Consider the following 18,395-nt stretch of genomic DNA (forward strand, 5'->3'; position numbering starts at 1 on the left):
ATAATAGTACATTACTGTCCCCACTCTGCAGACGCAGGGTAAGGCCCAGTGGATGGGTGAGGACGGTCATTCAGCAAGGAAGGGCAATGGTGGGAGCATCCCAGGCATTTGGGCTCCAGAGCCTGAACTCAGACCTTCTGCTGTGCTGGGGGGAAGGGGGTCCACCGCCCACAGGCTCCAGGGGTCTGGGCATGGTGACTGGAGAAGCCACTCACCACTCATGGGTGAGCAGGTCAAACTCTCCATACAGCTGGCCCATCGTGATGGACTTGGGGTTGAGTACATAGTAGCTGACGGCCTCATACACACCACCGCTAATGGACGGTTGTCCTTTCAGCGATGTCATCGCGGCTGCCAGGACTCTGTAACACTGTGGAGACAGGCCACCTGAGCGTGAGCCTCCCGGCTGGCCGGCAGCCAAACTGGGGCGGGCTGCAGGCTACAGGAGGAGATCCTAGAGCCCTGGAGGACCAAGACCCCTGCTACGGCAGCACCATCCTGGCGCCCGCTGGGTTACCCACTGGGCTCCACTTACATTACTCTTGCCAGAGCCTGTAGGCCCGACGAGCATGAGGCCGTGCCGAACCACTGTGGTCTCATAGAGCTGGATGCACTTGGTCAGGAAGCCTGGAGGGGAGGAGGGCAACTCAGGGAAGTCCAGGGCTCAGAGCCATGGGCCTAGGTCCTGGCCCCACCATTAGCTTGCTGTGTGAGCTCAGGTGAGTCACCTCAGTCCCTGAGTCTCGGTTTCCTTATCTGTAAAATGAAGATGGCAGCAGTACCCACCTCATTGGTGGAGACAGGTGAAGTCCTAAGTATAGAGCCTGGCACGGAGCAGGAGCTCTGCTAAAGGCCAGCCACTGTTCTACCATGACTATTGCTTCCTAACGTCCATGAGTGGTCAGCAGGCTTGGGCCCACTCACTGTCAGCACCACAGGCCCTAGAAGCAACTTCAGCTCCAAAGCTTCTGCCCAGCCTGCTAGGAGCACCATCCTAAGTAAGTGCTGGTCAGTATGGGGTAGAACCTCAGGACAATATCTGAGAGTCAGTCAGGAGTGAAGGGACAGATGCCCAGATGGGGAGTGAGTGGGGAGGAGGGTGTGTGTGGTGGGAGGTCTAAGGCATCAAGTTCCACTTGTGCCCTCAGCCAGTGAGGACCAGGCAGAGGAGAGAGAGCCTGTCAGGGAGGAGCAAGGCCCAAGAAGAGCCCAAGTGCTGTGACTGCTCCTCGCACAGCAGGGGTGGCTCAGCGAGAGGACAGAGCTAAATGGCAAGTGGCAAGGCCACTTCCCCGTTGTGAAGTAAGAAATATGCGTGTAGGTCTCTGCCCTCAGTTCCTGTCATGGGACTCCTCAAACCCTTGTCAACAAGGTGCTCGGGAATTTTCTTTTCTATATTCAGTCTTTGACCCTAGTTCTTGACACAGAGCTCCTAAAGCCTTCGTAATTCCCTGAGTGAAAATGAGGCAACATCTCCTGATGTTGGGTTCCTGGGTGAGGGCTGGTCAGCAGAAAGCCCAAACCAAGGTTAGAAATTTCCAGATCCATCCTCCATTCTCGAGATTGGGGGCTGGAAGTGGAGTTAGCCATCAGTCATGCCTACAATGCAGCCACAATAAAGGTCCCCATAGTACGGGGTTTGGAGAGCATCTGGGTAGGTGAACACATCCATGTACCTGGGGACAGCCAACTCCACAGGGACAGCCTTCACCCTCTGGATCCCTTCTTCTGGCTGTTCATCATATAACAAGCCAGTATAGGTAAGTAAGTGACCCCCACCTGGAGTTCTGGAGTTCCGAGAGCTGTTGTAGTGACTGATCATACCTGAGGGTGGCTCACAGGGACCTCTGATTGGTAACCAAGTCAGAGAGAAGCTGTGGGTAACTTGGGGACAGCATCTGCACTGTCGGGGGCTGGGGGGGAGGGGTGCTGAGCCCCTTATCCTATGAGGTCTGCGCTAACTCAAATTAGTGTCAGTCCACCCAGCTGGAACTGGAAAATTAGTCAGTGTAGGAAAAATCCCACACATGTGGTGTTAGAGGGTGGGTGTAAGACAAACAGTTTTCCTAGACACCCTAAAGAGTTCTAGTGGACCTACAGCACACTTGGCCAGATGTAAGGGACCCTGGGGGCGGGCTGTCCTGTTTCCCTCCCCCTGGGCTGGACCCCATGGTGCCAGTGCTAGCGCCATCTTGGACACCCACTGGTAGTAGCGGGGGGTCAGCTCACCGTCCACATCCTTGAGGTTCTTCTTCTCACAGGCCATGCGAATGGCCTTGTCCAGGATGCCGTAGTCAGTGTCCTCATCTCTGATGGTAGGGAACAGGTCAGTCACAATCCCAGAGAAGAGCTTGAGGTCTTCCTGCAGGAACTTTGGCACGTTCACGTCGCGGATGGCCCGGAGGCAGATCAGCTCCTGCATTGGAGGCCAGCAGAGCCTGCAGGTAATCCGCGCCAGATGCCCTCTGATGGCTCCAGGCTCCTAGAGCCCCATTTCCCATCACCTGTCTGCTTGGAACTCACCTCATTCATCATGGGGTTTTCTCGCTTGAGGTTCCCAGCTGCTGAGATCACAGTCTTCACAGCCCTCATCCCGAAGTCATAGTGGTCCTGTCACCCCCAGAGAGGAGGAGGGGTGGGTGGGCTTCTGCCGGGAACACTCTGGCTGCTACCTGGACTGGATGTGACTCATGCCCAGCTCGCAGCTGGAATGTCACTTTCCCTGCACATGTTTGCACCCCAGCCGCACCGTGGCTTTCCTTTAGGCTCCCCTCGCACCCTCTACGTCACCATCTCCCCAGACTGGCTCAGTGACTCTGCCCATCCCCTGCTTGACTCTCGCCCGAGGACAAAAACTCTGCCTCAGTCTCTGCTATGCCCCTGCAGTGCCACCACAGATCAGCGGGAGCCACTGGAGTTTTGTTCAAAACATGCCAACACCCCTCCAGACCCATCACAGCTTTTCCTGCTATTGCCTCTGCTTCCATCTCTCTCCCTTCACAAGCGGGTATATTGGAGCTGACTATGAGAACTACGCCTGGACCTGACCACAGGCCAGCATGTTTCCCAGCAATCTGGATGAAGACTCTGGGTCACTGCCACTTGAGAAAGGATCGAGCATATTTCTAGAACCACGTGGACAGTTGTTTCAATGCGTGTGTGGGGGCAGGGGTCTGAATGTGGATGGTTAGAAAGAAGGGTGTGCATGTGTTGGCACTCAGGGTACACTGATGATCAGCTGCTGTTTTTCGCAGTAAGAGAGGGCATCTCCTCTAGCCATGGGTTTGGCAGATCCCACCTAGCCAGAAGCAGAACTGTTTCCGCCCGGCCATGGTAATTTGTGTTCATGCATAAGCAAGTTACTCAGATAGGACCCATTAGGTCATACCAGAGACCTGGAACTATCAGGGAAGAGAAAGCCAGCTGGTAGCATGTAAGCACAGAGCTGGGGTGTTCTCCACCACCCCACAGGGGAAGCCTGCCCGGGGATGAAACCGACAGAGAAGCTGAGCAGCGCTGCTGAAGCCTGACCCAGCTGCCTCTGTCCCTGTCATGGTGGCCCTGGGCTCAGCACGCTGAGTGAAAGCCCACGGGGGGTGGGAGGTGGCTGTCCTGCCCTGGTCCCACAAGGCCCAGGCACCCTTGCTCCCCAGCCATGGGTGTGTGCTTTGTGGTCTCCTCAGGAGCCACCGTCCCTTGCCCTGAGTTAGCCAGGTGAGTACTTGTTCGTGGCTCCCCTCCAGCTCCCTGTGTACTGCATGAATCTAGCCAGGCTCTTAGCTGCCTGGAACCTCAGTGTCTTCAGCTGAGAAGCGGGGACATGATTCTGTTTCACGGGAGTGTTCAAAGAGTCAAACGATAATGCCTATAAAACACACAGCACAGAGACTGGCCCTCTACAGAAGGGGAATCTGGAGCTGCTCTGGGGGCTGGGGATAGGTGGTGGTTTTCAACCCCTGGACCTCCACAAGACAGGGCCTTACCTGGGAGCTGAGCTGCTCAGAAGACAGCTTGAAGGTGGTCGTGATCTTCTTGGCCAGAATATTGGCATCATTGAAGCCAAAGGAGTAGAGGGAGATCTCAGCGATCATGGCATAGTCGGGAACCATCATGGCCACAGGCCTGAAGAGCGCCTGGGGGCACATGGTACAGTGTGACAGAGAGCAGACTCCACCCTCCCGGAGCCCCAGTCTCAGACTGTCCCGGCCGCAGGAGGCAGCTTCACTGCCCTCCCTCCCCACTGCTGATGGATTCCCCTCTGCGCCGCGTGCCATAGCCGAAGAAGCTACGTGGCTCACGAATAGACCACTGTACCCATCAGGAACCAGACCTTTGTGCTGACCTAAACCTGCGTCCGACTTCTCCAAGTCCTCCAAGTCTGGGGCCTCCTTTCTACGGTGGGGGCTGGCCTGGGGACCCCTGGGAGGAGGCTGCCATGGGGAGTCACAGCCCTGCCATCTAGCAGCCATGTTTCCATACACAGTTTTTTTGCATCTTTGAGCCCAGGCCAGAGTGCCAGTGCCTCCTTGTGCCCTGAGCAGCCTCCCGAGCTTGAACTCACCTTCAGGTTGTCAGGCAGCTCGGTGCGGCCAGCATATCCCGGGTTCATGGTGATGAACACAGCACAGGATGGCACAAGGGGGATCTCCACGCCCTCGAACATGAAGCGTTCCACCTACGGGGAAGGGAGCTTACCTACTGTCCCCCCTTGCTCCCTGCTGATGTGCCTGTCCTGGCTACATGTGCTCAGTCAAGGCTGGACCCTCTCTCAGGAACTGGCCTATGACTTCTGGTCTCAGAGGCTTGCTCCCTGAATTCTCTACTCATCTCCTGCTTCCCATTCCTTCCGCATTCAATTACTGACAATGATTCTCCCTCCACTTAGGTAAGTTCAGCTCTGACTAGGACTCAGGACCACACTGTATGGGGTGGGAGCTGCCAGCTTCCCAGCTCTTGTCCCCAGGAGATCTCCAGCCACTATGAACAAATGTCTGCCGGGAAAGGAAGTACAAATGTGTGCGACATTCCATAAGGGTGAGGGGTCCTTTAATCCATCTCAGTTTAGTCTTGGAGCTATCTACAGAGCAGGGCAGGGATCTGGAACTCCCTGCTGGCTAAAAGAGCCCCCCCCCCCAGGGTCAATTCTGCAAGGGTGGAAGGGAAATGAGAGTCACATGGTGGCATGGGTGTGGTGGGCAGAGCTGGAGTGATGAGCTGGTGACATGGGAGGGGTCTGGAGGGAGTGACACCCCTAGAGGCTCACCCGTTGTTGCTGAGCCTTCTGGATGGTGGTGATCTGCTGTGCCACCACAGACAGCACCTCAATATCGATGCGATTGAACTCGTCAAAGCAGGCCCAGGCCCCGGCACTAAGGGAGGAGAGATTATGGTAGTTATGAGTTCAGAGCCCACCTGGCACCTCAAGGGCCCTCTCTGAGGCTCTGAGTCTGCTGAGGGGAAATCTCTGTCAATTTAGCTACAACAATCCCACTACCTACCAGCCTTTTGTTATTCCATTCTGTCCCTTCCACCATCCTGTGAGGCTTCTCTTGGGAAGGGCCCTCAGGAGAGCTCAGCCTGCCTACCCTGTGCAATCCGCATGCCCAGTCTCACCTGGCCAGGCCCTTGAAGAACTTGCCCATCGCCATAAAATCGAGCTGGTCAGAACAGTTGAACACAACAGTCTGAATAGCCAAGGCTTTGCCCAAGTCTTTAGTGGTCTCAGTTTTTCCTGTGCCAGCCGGGCCAGCTGGGGCACCCCCAAACTTGAGGTGCAGGGCCCCAGTCAGGGTCAGGTAGCACCTGTAAGAGTGAGAGGAGATGGGCACAGCCCACACAACTTTCTCAGATTCCCACGGACACAGGTAGAGAGACCCTCCCATGCCTGGACTCAATGGATGGTCAGCCCTTGGCCCTTCCTCTTCCCAGGGCCCCAGATGTGCCCAGCCCTGGTTGCTGGGTTCACAACTGGAACCTTTGGTCACCTGCCTGGTGCTTCCCCCACCCCACCTGAGGCCCTCCAGAGCTTTACTCAGAGACCAGTTAGGATGAAAAACATGTGGATACAATTTATTTCCTTTACTCAAACTCAATTCAAAACCCCAGCAGCTGTTAAAAGACAGGCAGCAAGAGAAAAATTCATATTGTAAAGGGACTCACCCATTATTTCTCTTGCACATAGAAAGGAGGATTTGATTGCTAAAATAACAAAGCTCACACCAATTAGATGCCTACTGAGTGCCATCCACCTGCTAGGAGCCTTACGCATCATTTCATGAACTCACAATTACCCTGAAGAGGCTGCTGAAGAAACTGAGGCCCGAACAGCCCTTGACAGGCAGGGTTGGGTTTGACTCCAAAGCCTGCACTAAGGTGATGAACTGGCTCATCACAGGCTGGTTGTGCCATAGGTCCCCTAGGCCAGACAGAGTTGGAAGGTGGCCCAAGTGGGAGGGCTCGTGGGGAGGGAAGCTCACCTGTCAGTGAGGGGCGTGATCACCAGCCTCCCACTGTTGCCCAGGTACTCGTAGCCATAGATGAACTCAGCATTCACAGCCCGGATGTAAAGGTTGTCATTTGTCCAGTAGTATCTGTCATTGCGGGGAGATGGGTCCCCATGTCATGAGGACACCGCTCCACCGGCAGGCATGTGGTTGCAGAGAGGCAGGCCTTGGGGGAATGAGGCTATCAAGGCAGCCCTGCCCAGTTCGTCCCAGGGCCTTAAGGGCCAGGACCATCATACTAGTGACTAACTGCACTTTTTTGTGACCCCTGCACAGCTGCTCTGACTCTGGAGGTGGCAGGGCCAACTGAAGACCCATGAGTAGGTCTGGCACCAGGTCCTGGTCTTCAGGGAAGACAACACAGCACTGATCCAAACAGCAGCCAAGCCGACCCTGTATTCTCTTTTCCCCTTAAAGGTCACCTATGCTCACCTCAACTGTGAGATCCATTCGAAATCGTTCACGCTGACCACATTCTCCTGAATCAGCTTGCTCACCACATCCTTGGCATGGACCTCAATGACGATCAGCGCTGATAGCACCATCCGCTGCATGTGGGACAGCTTTCCGCGCACCAGGGCCACCAGGTCATTGAGCTGCAGCAGTTGGAGACACTGTCAAACCCTTGCACGGAGGGTAGGCTCTTCCAGGAAGATCCCTTTACTTAGGGACTTCCAATGGCTGGGATGGGAGGAGCACAGGGCCAGCAGGGGAGGACTGGCAGGGAACTATGTGAAAATGGAGGCACATGTGCAGCATCCGGCTCCCTTTAAGGGCCGGTGGTGGATTCAGCAAGGAGCTCTAAGCAGGAGCGCGTTGAGCCAGTGCAATAGCAAGAACAGCCTGAGGGACAGTGCAGTAGAGCCCTGGGGAGGGGGCTCCCTGGCTGACCACCAGGAGGGACACCTGCCTGCACTCAGAGTGCTCCTCGGACCCTTGGTCCGTCCCACTGGTGACTGGTCATGAGACACCATTCTAGAGGTGTCTGGCCTTGTGCTCTTTAGGTCCAACCCCAGGCTTCTTCCAGCATGAACAAGAGGAGGGGAAAGCACCAAAGAACTGGGCTTCTCCTGCAGAGCAGGATGAGTGTGCAGGAGTAATCCCTTGACACCTACCTGCTGGCCAAGCTGGGGGAACAACTGGTTACTGAGGGTGCCAGCCTCCAGGGCCTCTGCTACCTCCATAGTCCAGTAGGTCTGGCACCCAGCGATGGTCACCTGGCCAGGCCAGCTGAGAACCCACTGGGTCCTGGCCATCTGGGGAGATAACATGAGCAGGGCTGACCTAGGCAGTTGTCAGCCCAGGTCTATACCCTCTTTTTCCCTTAAATGTTTTGACCTTTCAAATTCTATGTTCAAGTGGTTAATTCTCCCTCAAAAAATCAGAGAAGCCATTAAGCTCTGGGTCTCTGGGGGTAGTTGGAGTCGCCGCGCCCCTCAGCAGCGGAGACCTTGAAGCAGAGTCCAGAATTCGGGACAGACAGTCCCGGGTTCAAATCTTGACTCTGTCCCCTATGAATCACATGCCTTTAGTCAAAAAAAATCTTTCTGAGCTGATTGCAAGATGTGGTTTAATTCCAAGCCAGTGCGATCATAGGGCTGAGACAGGCGATGTGGAAGTCCCAGGCAGAACCTCACTCACAGCGAATGCTTGGAACACTGACAGCAGCAGTTGATTATTACTAGGAATAAATCTCTCTTTTCAGATAGTGTTTTAATTTTCTTCCCTAAGTGGGCCTCAAGGACCTCCACCTCCAAGGTCCCCTGGCTGACTGTGAACAGCAGCAATCCAGGCTGTAGCCTGAAGATAAGGCCCAGCTACTGTAGTGGAGGAGAGGCACTGACTGAGGAAGGCCACGGCCAGCCTCAGAGACCATCCTGGGATAACTCACGGTGGGGTAGGCCTTGATGGCCTTCTCGATGATGTCCCGCACACTGGTCTTCATGCTGTGTTCCACCTCCAGCAGCCAGTCCTCGACACTGCTGGACGGGTAGATGGAGAAGGACAGCTGCACTTCCTCACCCTCTGCTGAGTACATGTGTGTGATCTCCAGGTCCTCCTGGAACAGCAGCTGTGGGCAGGGGTTGAGTGAGAGTGTGAGGTTATGCCAGGTTTGCCAGAGGCCTTGTGCACTAGTAACCCTGGACCAACCCCACCTGGGCCCTCCAACTTTAGAGGAGTGCTAGCCTGGGTGGAGGGTGGGGAGCTCTCACACCCAGTATCTTCTTAGCTGGGCCTTCCCTGACCACATAAGGGCAGGAGGATGGGTCTACCATGTCTCCCGCTATGGCTCAGTCCACTTGGAGAGGGCAACGAAGCCCACTGGCCCTGCATCTCCCCTCCTGCAGGCCTGTGTAGCTGCCCTTGGAGACGAGAATGAGGAGAGGCAGGAGCCTCTGGGTTCATGGTTTCTCCACCCAGCCGTTCATGGTTTCTCCACCCAGCCAGCAACCCAGTACATTAGGCGGACAGGGATTCCCTAGAACGGTTGAGAGGTTCTACAATTCTTCCCGTTGGCCCCAAGTGTGTCTGCAAGGACCACGAATCCCACTTGCCACCTCATTTCCTGCTGGAAGGACTTGGAGACCTGCTCTCCTTGGTGCCCCAGTTCACCTGACCCTGAGCCCCAGGTCCAGTTACTCACCCGGGCGATGTTCTCGAAGCACTTGCGAAGGTGGGGTTGCACAGCTGTGGGGTCTTTTGTCTGGGACAAGATCTCAAGTAGTTCATCATCAGACAGGAAGTAGAATCTGTCAGGGAACAGGGGTGAGGGAACAGATCAGGTAGTTCCCAGGTGCCAACTGCCCCAGTACCACTGACATCTCTGGACCCCAAGCTTCATGGGCAGGCAGTGACAGAGCAGACATGGGCCAGTGGTGCCCACCTGGGGAAGGATCTCCGCTTGGTCTCCAAGTACTCGCTGAGGCCCTTTTGCACCAAGTCCAACAGCTTGTTGCAGTCCCGCAGGCTGTCCAGCAGCCTCTGGTCAGAGCACACATTGATCACCTACATGGCCCGAGCCAGAGAGAAATCGGAAGTGAGCATGGTCCAGCTGTAAGGTGACAAGGTACGCTGAGAGCACCCCCACCAATCGGAGACCCTTGGTGGGGTCTGGGATGGAAGAAGGGCAGGAAGATAACCCTGAACCAGAGGTGGCATCTATTACCCTGTTCTTTCACAGAAAACAAGTCTTTGATCAAATAAATTAGGGTTAAGAAAAACCCAGGAATTTTATTTGCTTCAGGCCTTATCAGGGCTTCTAAAAGGGCTGCAAATGTCCAAGAGGTAAACCATCAGCTGTTAAGCCTCTAAGAAACTTGGCTCAAAGCTGGGGAGCCCATTCAGGAGGACACAAGCCAAGACCACAGGTCAAGACTTGTCCCCATTCTGGTCTTGTTCGGGAAGAAAGTGACCAGGAGCTCCTGACAAGGTGATCAGGGCTCTCAGAGGTCCCAGCTGCCCCGCCCGCCTGGTGAGAGCTTGCCTCCCGGTTGTCATAGACATTCTTCATGATCTTCCTCCAGATGCGCTCCATGGTCTGGTAGCGCTTGCTCTCCATGGGCAGCTGCCGATTGATGTCCTCAGAGCTGAAGATGGGCTCCATGTAGAGCCAGGAACGCTGACAATTCAGCCACTCCTCCAGGACTTCCTGGTCAAGGAATGGACTGTCATGGCTGGGGTTCAAGCTGAGTTCTGTCTCCCACGACTGAGGCATTTCACTCCAGCCAGAGTGCTGGGCAAGAGTCCTGAGAACCAGTCAGTGTCATGGGGAAATTTCTAGATGGTACTGTCAGCTCACAGTACTCAAGGGAACAAAGAGGCTACATGGTGACTGGCTTCTAGAGAACCCCCAAGTTCCCCACAGGATGCTCAAGCCTCATTAGAGCCTGGGAATCCACTCCTCCCTGTAAGAAAAAAACCACACCCGAACCTGCAAACTCCAAAATCACAGGAGAAAGTCCTTGGAAGGTCAAATTAAGTCTCTTTTCCTAGGACAACTTTTGGATCTGTCACTCCAGGATTCTGAGGTTTACTGGGACTAGGGCATAAAACCCATAACCTACTCTCTGAGACATTAGCCCAAGCATGAGGCATCTTCAGAACAAGCCACTTTCTTGCCACCTCTCTATTTCCCTTTCAGGATTTAGCTTGTTTTTTTCCTATCAACAAAACTCATTCATTCATTCATTCATTCACATATACATTCACTCATTCTCTTCCTCATGAGATGTATACTGAGAATGGCTCTGTGCCAGGCCTGTGCCAGGTCGACATGGGTACCAGGAAAAATAGAGGGGGACAGGATGAGGTGCCTGCCCTGAGCTGAGGGACTACACCTACTGAACAGCTAGTTCTGCCTCTGAACTGACAAGGGCCCGGCGGGCATGACGAACTCTGTAAGAGGCACCACCTAAGGGCCTCCATGGGAACTTTGAAGGTGCGTAAGGGGAATCAGTGTCTGCTGCTTCATGCCAAGTGATTGCAACTTCAGTAGGAGGAAACAGCATGAGCAAAGGAGCAAAATTGGGGTCAGTGTCGATCAGTTCAGGCATCTCTGGGTGATCCAAGGAACGTACAGATTGTGTCCTTACTCAGCTTCTGGTCTTCAGTGAAGGTTTTGAACAGTTCCCAGGAAAGGCCCAGGGAAGGAGCTATCAGACTCACTAGTAGGCCTGGCTCCAGCCCTGTCCTCCAGGGCTCTGCCGACAGTCCGTGTTTGGCCTGAGATCCCCAGGAGGGGCAGCCCCAGGGCCCTGGAGCTTTCATCCAGACTAGCTCCAGTGGTGTGGGAATGGGAGACTTGGAGAAGAATGGGAAAAGGTATGGAGGAGCCTTAGGGCCTTGGTGTCCAGTCCAGAAAGTTCAAGACTGGAGGTCCTGGTTGTCCCAAGCAGAGACAATCCTTTGATCATCTACAAGCAGCTCCTATGCCCCTCTCCTGGATGAGAGGGACCTGCCCGAGAGCTAAGAGCCATGCTGACCTGGGCACCCTGGGACAGGGTGCCATGAGGGTGTGGGAAGGGTCAGGGAGGCCAAGCTGGGCCCACCTGAGTCAGCTTCAATTTGCTCTCCCAGGAATTGATGCGTTGCTCGAAGGGCTTCTTGTAGGGTGAGAAGGACATGCCCTGGGTCATGACGATGTGGTCATCCAACAGCTGTGAGGCCTCATCTGGGCTCTTGAGGATGTAGGTGTCTGTCTCCTTGTAGGGCAGCACATTGAACAGCGTGGTGGACCACTCCTTCTCCATCTTGTCTAGTGCCTGGGGTGGGGAGAGAGTGAAGGCTGGTGATGGGTGGGCTGGCTGGTGAGCTGGCTAGCATCACTGAGCAGGGAAGAATAGGCTCTGCACAGCCATGACCTCAGATTCCTCTGGCAAATGGTCTCCACCTGTCGATCAACAGATTGCCTGCAGGCTTGTATCTAAACTCAAGGTCAGCTGGTTCTCGCACATGTGCTGAATGCGTTTAACATGCACGTACGCACGTCAGTTAAAGATTTCTGGTCCCACTTCTAGGACTTACTGACTTTGCTATGAGTTAAGACCGCTCTGAGGCTTAATTTACTCATCTGTTCAATGAGGGTAATGGTTCCTAGGAGAGGAGGAATTGAACAATCAAGGGGGTGAGAGACACTTGTCAAGCACTCGTTTACATTATGAACTTACTTAATGGATGCACCTCTACCTTGGGCCTGGGGAATGATCCCAGGATTGGGCCTACTACGTCATCTGCCCACGCTGTCGGGCAGGCCGGGGTAGGGTAGGGGAGCCTGGAGATGGCCACCCACCTGCTCAATGGCGTACTCCTTGCTGGCCACTTCTGCCACCTTGCTGATGCTCTCAATATGATCCTGCAGGTTCATCTCAAGACAGCGGGAGAAAGTCAGGTTGGCCTTGGGCCTGACATTTATGTCGATCTCATTGGACAGTAGCTCCCAGTGCCGGTTCCGCATGCCAGGGTTGCGCAGCCCCTGGATCAGTGGGATATATGGCTTGAACTCCTCGATGCGCGCCTGGATGTCTAAGGCCACTTCCTGGCAGGCTGTTGGGCAGGGCAGGCAGGTATGAGAGGCAGCCAGGAAGACCAGAAGGCGGGGTTGGGAGAGACTGGCCCACCTGGAATGTCCCTGAACTGCTTCACGCACTTGTGCATGGTCTTAAAGGACTCGATGACGTTCTTCTCTAACTGTTCAGCATCAATGGCAGACAGGGGGTCATTCATCCAGCTCTCAGACCAGCGCAGCCAGTCAGAGGCTGTGGTCCAGAGGTCCAGGTAAGGCTGGAAATCCTTCACCATCCTGGAAAGCTTGTCATACTGTACAGTTAGAAAAGTCAGGCCTGCCTCAGTGCTCCGCAGGAAGGAGGTGCTCCCCAGCCTCTCTACCTCACTCCTTCTTGGGAAGCTCTCACCCCCTCCTTGCTCCTGGCTGCTCTCTGGTCCTGTCCCCACGCACCTGAACCTGGCCTCTCTTCCTACCCTTCACAGGTCTGGGCTCGGACGGAGCAAGTCCGGCGCTGCCTCAGTCCTCCTGCCTGGTGCCCACTAGCTCCTTGCCTTGAAGCCCATGGGAAGGTCATTTCCTCTCTGCAGTCTGCTCAGTTCTGCTCCCTGAAAGCCACCTGGAAGCAGGGCTCTGACATGGCTGCCAGTACCATAGGCTGCTCCTCACACCTCAGGAGCAAAGGGAACAGCATCCCCATGGGAACCTACGTTAGTGATGGGTAAGCCGAAGATGCGCTCGCGGTTGTTGTAGAGTAAGGCCAGCTGCTGGCAGTCCTTCAGCTGCTTCTTGACCCTTCGCACCTCATTGGCGATCTCATGTGCTCTTGCGATCTCCACGTGGGTGGAAAAGCCAGCTACCACCAGCTGTGGGCCAAGGAGCAAGGGTGAGAGGTGGCTGTGGCCCCACCTAGCCCCATGTGTCCTCCCTACACGCCCAGGAGCCCAAGGTCCTGAGAGTATCTTCTCCACATCCGAGGGGCTTTGTTCTGGAGTGAGCAGGTTCCTGGCCCCTCACTGGCAGGTATAACACCCATGATAACATGGCAAGGTGAGAGGGAGACCCAGTGCCCTGAACCCTGTGCCCATGGCCCACTGGGGCTCTTTGCTACTCTGAACTTCTCTGGATCTTGAGGTGAGACCAGGCCTGGAGAGCCGTGTGAGCATGGCAGGAAGCTAAGAGAGTGCCCGGCCAGCCCACCTGCAGTCCTTCCAGCTTCTCCTGGAAGTTGTTCTGATCCATGAGCTGGATTTTGCGGAACTTCTCCTCATCTTCTATGTGCTGCTGCTGAACTATCTCTAGCTGCCCAAGGATCTTGGAAGGCCAGTTGCTGGCAGCCCATCTGGAGGGTCAGGGGTAAAGATGAGGGAAAACATCACAGCTGAAATCACGGGGTGGCCAGGCAGAGGCACCCAGGACGAAGGGGAGAATGCAGAGTTTAGACCGCAGCTGGTATATCCAGGCTTGGGCAATGGGAAAGCAGGAATGAGCTGGAAGATACCATTGCCCCCTTCAGGGTGTGGGCCTGCCTGGGAGGGTAGTCCCTGCCCTGGGATATTGTTGGGGAACTGTAGTCAGCAACTCAGGAGACGCAGATCTAATGGCCCAGGGCAGTGATGGGTAAGGCAAGGAGTGTTGTCTGAAATGAGAGTGTGACACTGAGTTCCCTCTTAAATTCCACAGTCTAAAGGGTTGTCACCTGAGGCAAAATAACAGCATCTGACCTGCATGCTCGTGGTGACCAGCCAGGGCGACAGGCCAGCTTCCTTCCTGTCAGACCAACTCCCTTTGCTTGGCTGGAGTAGGTAGCTCTATGGGACGCAGGGACTCAGCCCACAGCTGGCCTAGGGACACTGACCCTGGCAAGACCCTGAGCACCAGAAGGCTACGTGAAACCGGTACTTTGGGGCTGCTGGGCAGGGGCTAAGTGTCAACCTCCCCTAGGCCTGCATCCTGAAGGCCCCTCCAGTCTGTGAGGCAGGATGGGCAAGGAGTCCTTGGTAAGCCAGTCCCAACCAGAAGCCACTTATCACAAGATTCGAGTTGGGTCAGAACAAATGCCCTCCTGTCCCAGGACTGCCCACCAGGCTGGGCTCTGCCTTCTTTTAGCATTCCCCAGGACCCCAAAGGGCCCAACCACAAACAAGGGGGTCCTAGGACTGTAGTGAATGTGTGTGTCAGGTTGATGGTGGGGTAGAGGGTGGAGATGGGGCTGGGGCACTGCAGGATCCCTGGGCCGAGTGTTCCGAATGATTTCCTCCTGGCCCTGTGACAGCTCTCTAGAACCATGGCCTCCGACATCTTGGAGAGCATTGCTGCTGTGGCCTGCAGCAGTATATTAGCGAGCAACTCACCCCTCTCCTACCTCCCCCTGTCCAAATCTACCTAGTGTGCAGACAAGCTCCCACTCACTTGTCGTTGAAGTCATCTACACTGAGGTTGTAAAGGAACTCATCCATGACCTGGTAGTCATCCATGACCTTCACAATTCGCTCCTGTAAGGACAGGTGGTGATGAGAACTGTCTGTGTAGTGGGGGCTGTTGGTGGTGGGGCAGGGAGGAGGACATGTACCAGGGCCTGGTTACAAAGTGGCTGGGGTCTAAGGGGAGGCTGATCTCTTCCAGAGAAGGAGGCCCAGGATGGGGAAGGAGGGGTGGAGTGCAAGGCCCTCACTGGGCCCTCTGTGCATCTGCCTCATCACCAGGGTCCCAGTCCCTGCCCGTCCCCTGCCCCCGGTCTCCTGTGCCTCTAAGCCCCCCATTCCTCTGTATGCCCACCTGACCTCAGCCTCAGTAGGCTTCTGGAAAGTGACCCGTGTGCCCAGCTCACCTCTAGCTCCTCTAGTTTCTCGGGGATGCTCTTCATCCACTCGCGAAGCTCAGCTAGCTCCTCAATGCTATTGGGCTTCTCGTAGACCTTGCGGCTGATGCTTCGGAACTCCTCACAGATCTGACATTATGAAGAGGGCTCTGAGGAGGCAGTGTGCCTCTCCTCTGTCTCCCCTAGGACCTGCTTCTCCCTCTGGGTCCCCAGTGTTCCCCACAGGTAAATGCCCCAGCCTACCACATCCTGCAGTACGGGAAAGGGGGGCAGCCAGCTCCTGAGGCTTGAGGTAGGGTGAGAGCACCATCAGCTCACTCTACCTCCTGCCGCTGCTCACACACACAGGCCTCCTGAGCCTGCACTTGCCCAGCCCCAGCTCTCAATGGCTCTTTTCAGGGTGACCTCTGTGAGAGCTCCCAGAGTGTTCAGGGAAAGAGGCAGCAGGACCTCCTTCCTGGGACCTTCCTTTATGGGACTTTCCTTTATGGGACCATATGCTGTAGACAAGCAGGGTCAAAACAGGATGACTTCCAGCTCCTTCCATTGGCCTGGGAGTCTGCAGTCACCTGGGGACAGCATGCTCTTGGGAGTTCACCATGGTGTATTGCTGTGGCCAGTGGGACCCGGTGGGGGCAGGTTGACACTTACATTGTCCACCTCCTGGTGCAGGGTTTTGGCCAGGATGTCCAGCATGGAAGTGGCCAGGGCCTTGCGTTTCTTGGACAGGCTCTGCTTGACATTGTCAACGTTGATGTAGAAGGGCCCAATGACAATGCTGCTAGGCAGTGAGCTGTCCAGAATCTCCTTCTCCTGTAGGTGGGTAAGCACCACCTCTCGCACCACCTCAGCCGATGGGCATTGTGTCTGGTAGTCCCTGAGATGGCAGGCAGAGAGTAATGAGGGTGCAGGGGTCTCCCAGACACACAAACACAATTAGGTGTGCATGCACGCACTTGAGGTAAGTGGCAATGTCGTTGTTGTTCAGCTCCAGGTACTTTCTGTACTTCTTGGCGTAGGCCTGCAGGGGGATCATGGCCTTGTGCACAGCGTTAGCAATGACTGCCCGCAGCTCCTCCACAAGTGGTTCGTGGAGCCCCACGGACTCCAGCAGGGGGTTGCCGCTGATGAAGATGTCCTCCATCACCAGCTGTGGAGCCAAAGGAAGGGAAGGGGTAAGAGGGTTGCGGTGTGATCCAATGACTGAGGGGTGGCAGTGAGGCTAAGCACTTAGCAGGGTGGGGTGGGGGAGAGGTCTGCTGTGGTCTCTCAGAGGGCACTGTGGACTGAGGCAGGCTCGATGAGGGGCAGGGTCTTCCAACTGCCTTGCCCAGCCCAACACAAAGCCAAGGAAAGATGCGTACTGACTGACCCTGAGGGAGACAAGAGGAGCTTGGGGTAGGTTCAAAGGCCCAGGACAGTGTGTGGGGCTGTCTACGGGGGTCAGCATGTCACATCTTGAGATGAAGGGAGGTCAGGAGTTAGGTGGGCCAAGGGTGGATGTGGGTCAGTCACAGCTGCGGCAGCAGTAGGTGAGTGGCCTTTCTAATCACAGGCCCGCCGCTAGTGGCGATGCTAAGCCTAAGTCTACAAGTGGGGCTCTTTGTGTTCCCAGGTGAGCCTATAGAGAGGATCAAAGGGCTAAGCACACAGCCAGCCAGGTGGGAGGCCTGGGATAGACTTGAACTGCCCCAGAACTCCAGGCAGCACCCTGAGGTTGCAGCAGCCAGAGCAGCCAATAGCTGCAGTAGCGTCGTACCTTCTCCAGCTGCGGCACTGCATGAGTGGCCAGGATGCCCTTGTCAAAGAGGTTGAGCAATGACGTCTCAAAATGCTCTGGCAGGGTGCTATAGTGCACCCCTGAGCTGTCCAGCACCAAGTCCACAATGAAGAGGGGATTCTTCCGGGGCCTGTGGGGACAATGGCCAGGCTGATCATGGGCAGAGACCTGAGGAGATCTATGCATAGCAAGCACAACCCTCTGGCCCCAGTAAGAGGGAGGATCTCCATGGGATGGACAATGCTTTTCTATTTATTCCCTCAGTCACTAGCAGTCCTCTGTGAGAGAGGGATGGTGCCTCTTGTTCCTCCAGACTCTGCCCAGAGACCCTACTCTCTGCTGAGAATACTCACTGACAGAGAATAAAGGCAGCCAAAGGAAATGCAAGCCTGAGGTGGTAGGACATCTCCCCCACCAGGGTGAGGAAGCTTGGATCTCTGCATTCTCCAGGGCCTGGCAGTGCCGAGCACCCCAACCCTGGCCTCCCGGTTTTCCCACTCCTGACCACTCTGGTCACCAAGGCCTGCAAAGGAATAGTCCTGCTGTCTGCAAGCCCCCCAGCTGCCCCACCTGTAGGGGCTGTTGATGAAGTCTTCGCCCCAGACCATGTCATCTGGGCAGCCGAGCACACTGTAACAGGCGTCGTTGATGAAGTGTGAGAAGCTGGTGAGCGAGTCCTGCACCAGGAAGCGCAGCGTGTCCTGCAGCATGTACTTGATCAGCTCCATCAACTTGCGCAGTTTCGACATGAGGTACACCTCCCAGTTGGTCTCATAGAGGTTGTACCAGCCCTTGCTCATGTCGCGCAGGCTGCTGCGCACGGCCACCTTGAGCGTGCTGATCCAGGTGTCTTTGAGGAACAACTGCACCTAAGGTGGCCACAGGTGGCATCACAGGAGGCCTGCCACCTGCAGCCACTTCACTCGGGGCACCAGGGTGCTAGGGCAGCCTCGGGGCTGAAAGGGCCACAGAAGGATCCTCCCTGACCCCAAAATAGTGCCAAGCCCTGCCAACCAATACCTCCATGAGGCCAGGGCATCAGGCTGCGAGGGGGAAGGGGGTAGGGCGTGGGCAACAGAAACAGGCCTTTCCCTTCAGCTAAGGGAGAGACAAAGAGAATAGACAGAGTGAGAGACAGAGACCCAGAATGGACTGAGAGGAGAGGTGGGAGGTAAGAGGGTGCTTTCTCTCATACCCACTGGTAGCTCTCCCATGAGGCTGCCCCTCTCCACTCTCACACCTTAACCTTCAGGTAGATATGAGGGTTCATGGGACTCCCGCCCCTTAGAC

The 18,395-nt window shown here is 55.5% G+C and overlaps 1 protein-coding gene across 1 annotated transcript in view; it reads right to left on the reverse strand.

Annotated features, from left to right (window-relative positions):
- Positions 1-18,395, reverse strand: part of DNAH1 (dynein, axonemal, heavy chain 1) — a 57,214-nt gene that overhangs the window by 27,132 nt on the left and 11,687 nt on the right. The window contains exons 10-35 of the mRNA XM_004676571.2: positions 17,676-17,974; positions 17,085-17,235; positions 16,282-16,475; positions 15,977-16,202; positions 15,335-15,454; positions 14,917-14,999; positions 13,705-13,846; positions 13,215-13,370; positions 12,620-12,818; positions 12,292-12,545; positions 11,552-11,764; positions 9,988-10,152; positions 9,388-9,509; positions 9,148-9,253; positions 8,395-8,574; positions 7,619-7,759; positions 6,936-7,099; positions 6,477-6,590; positions 5,614-5,802; positions 5,264-5,369; positions 4,562-4,675; positions 3,984-4,133; positions 2,524-2,610; positions 2,230-2,416; positions 536-627; positions 216-370 (exon numbers count right to left, since the gene is read on the reverse strand). Of these exons, the coding sequence (XP_004676628.1) occupies positions 216-370; positions 536-627; positions 2,230-2,416; positions 2,524-2,610; positions 3,984-4,133; positions 4,562-4,675; positions 5,264-5,369; positions 5,614-5,802; positions 6,477-6,590; positions 6,936-7,099; positions 7,619-7,759; positions 8,395-8,574; positions 9,148-9,253; positions 9,388-9,509; positions 9,988-10,152; positions 11,552-11,764; positions 12,292-12,545; positions 12,620-12,818; positions 13,215-13,370; positions 13,705-13,846; positions 14,917-14,999; positions 15,335-15,454; positions 15,977-16,202; positions 16,282-16,475; positions 17,085-17,235; positions 17,676-17,974 (4,109 nt within the window). The remainder of the gene's footprint in view (positions 1-215; positions 371-535; positions 628-2,229; positions 2,417-2,523; positions 2,611-3,983; positions 4,134-4,561; positions 4,676-5,263; positions 5,370-5,613; positions 5,803-6,476; positions 6,591-6,935; positions 7,100-7,618; positions 7,760-8,394; positions 8,575-9,147; positions 9,254-9,387; positions 9,510-9,987; positions 10,153-11,551; positions 11,765-12,291; positions 12,546-12,619; positions 12,819-13,214; positions 13,371-13,704; positions 13,847-14,916; positions 15,000-15,334; positions 15,455-15,976; positions 16,203-16,281; positions 16,476-17,084; positions 17,236-17,675; positions 17,975-18,395) is intronic.

This window comes from Condylura cristata, unplaced genomic scaffold, assembly GCF_000260355.1.
Source record: "Condylura cristata isolate star-nosed mole 26May11 unplaced genomic scaffold, ConCri1.0 scaffold00004, whole genome shotgun sequence".
Lineage (NCBI taxonomy): Eukaryota > Metazoa > Chordata > Mammalia > Eulipotyphla > Talpidae > Condylura > Condylura cristata.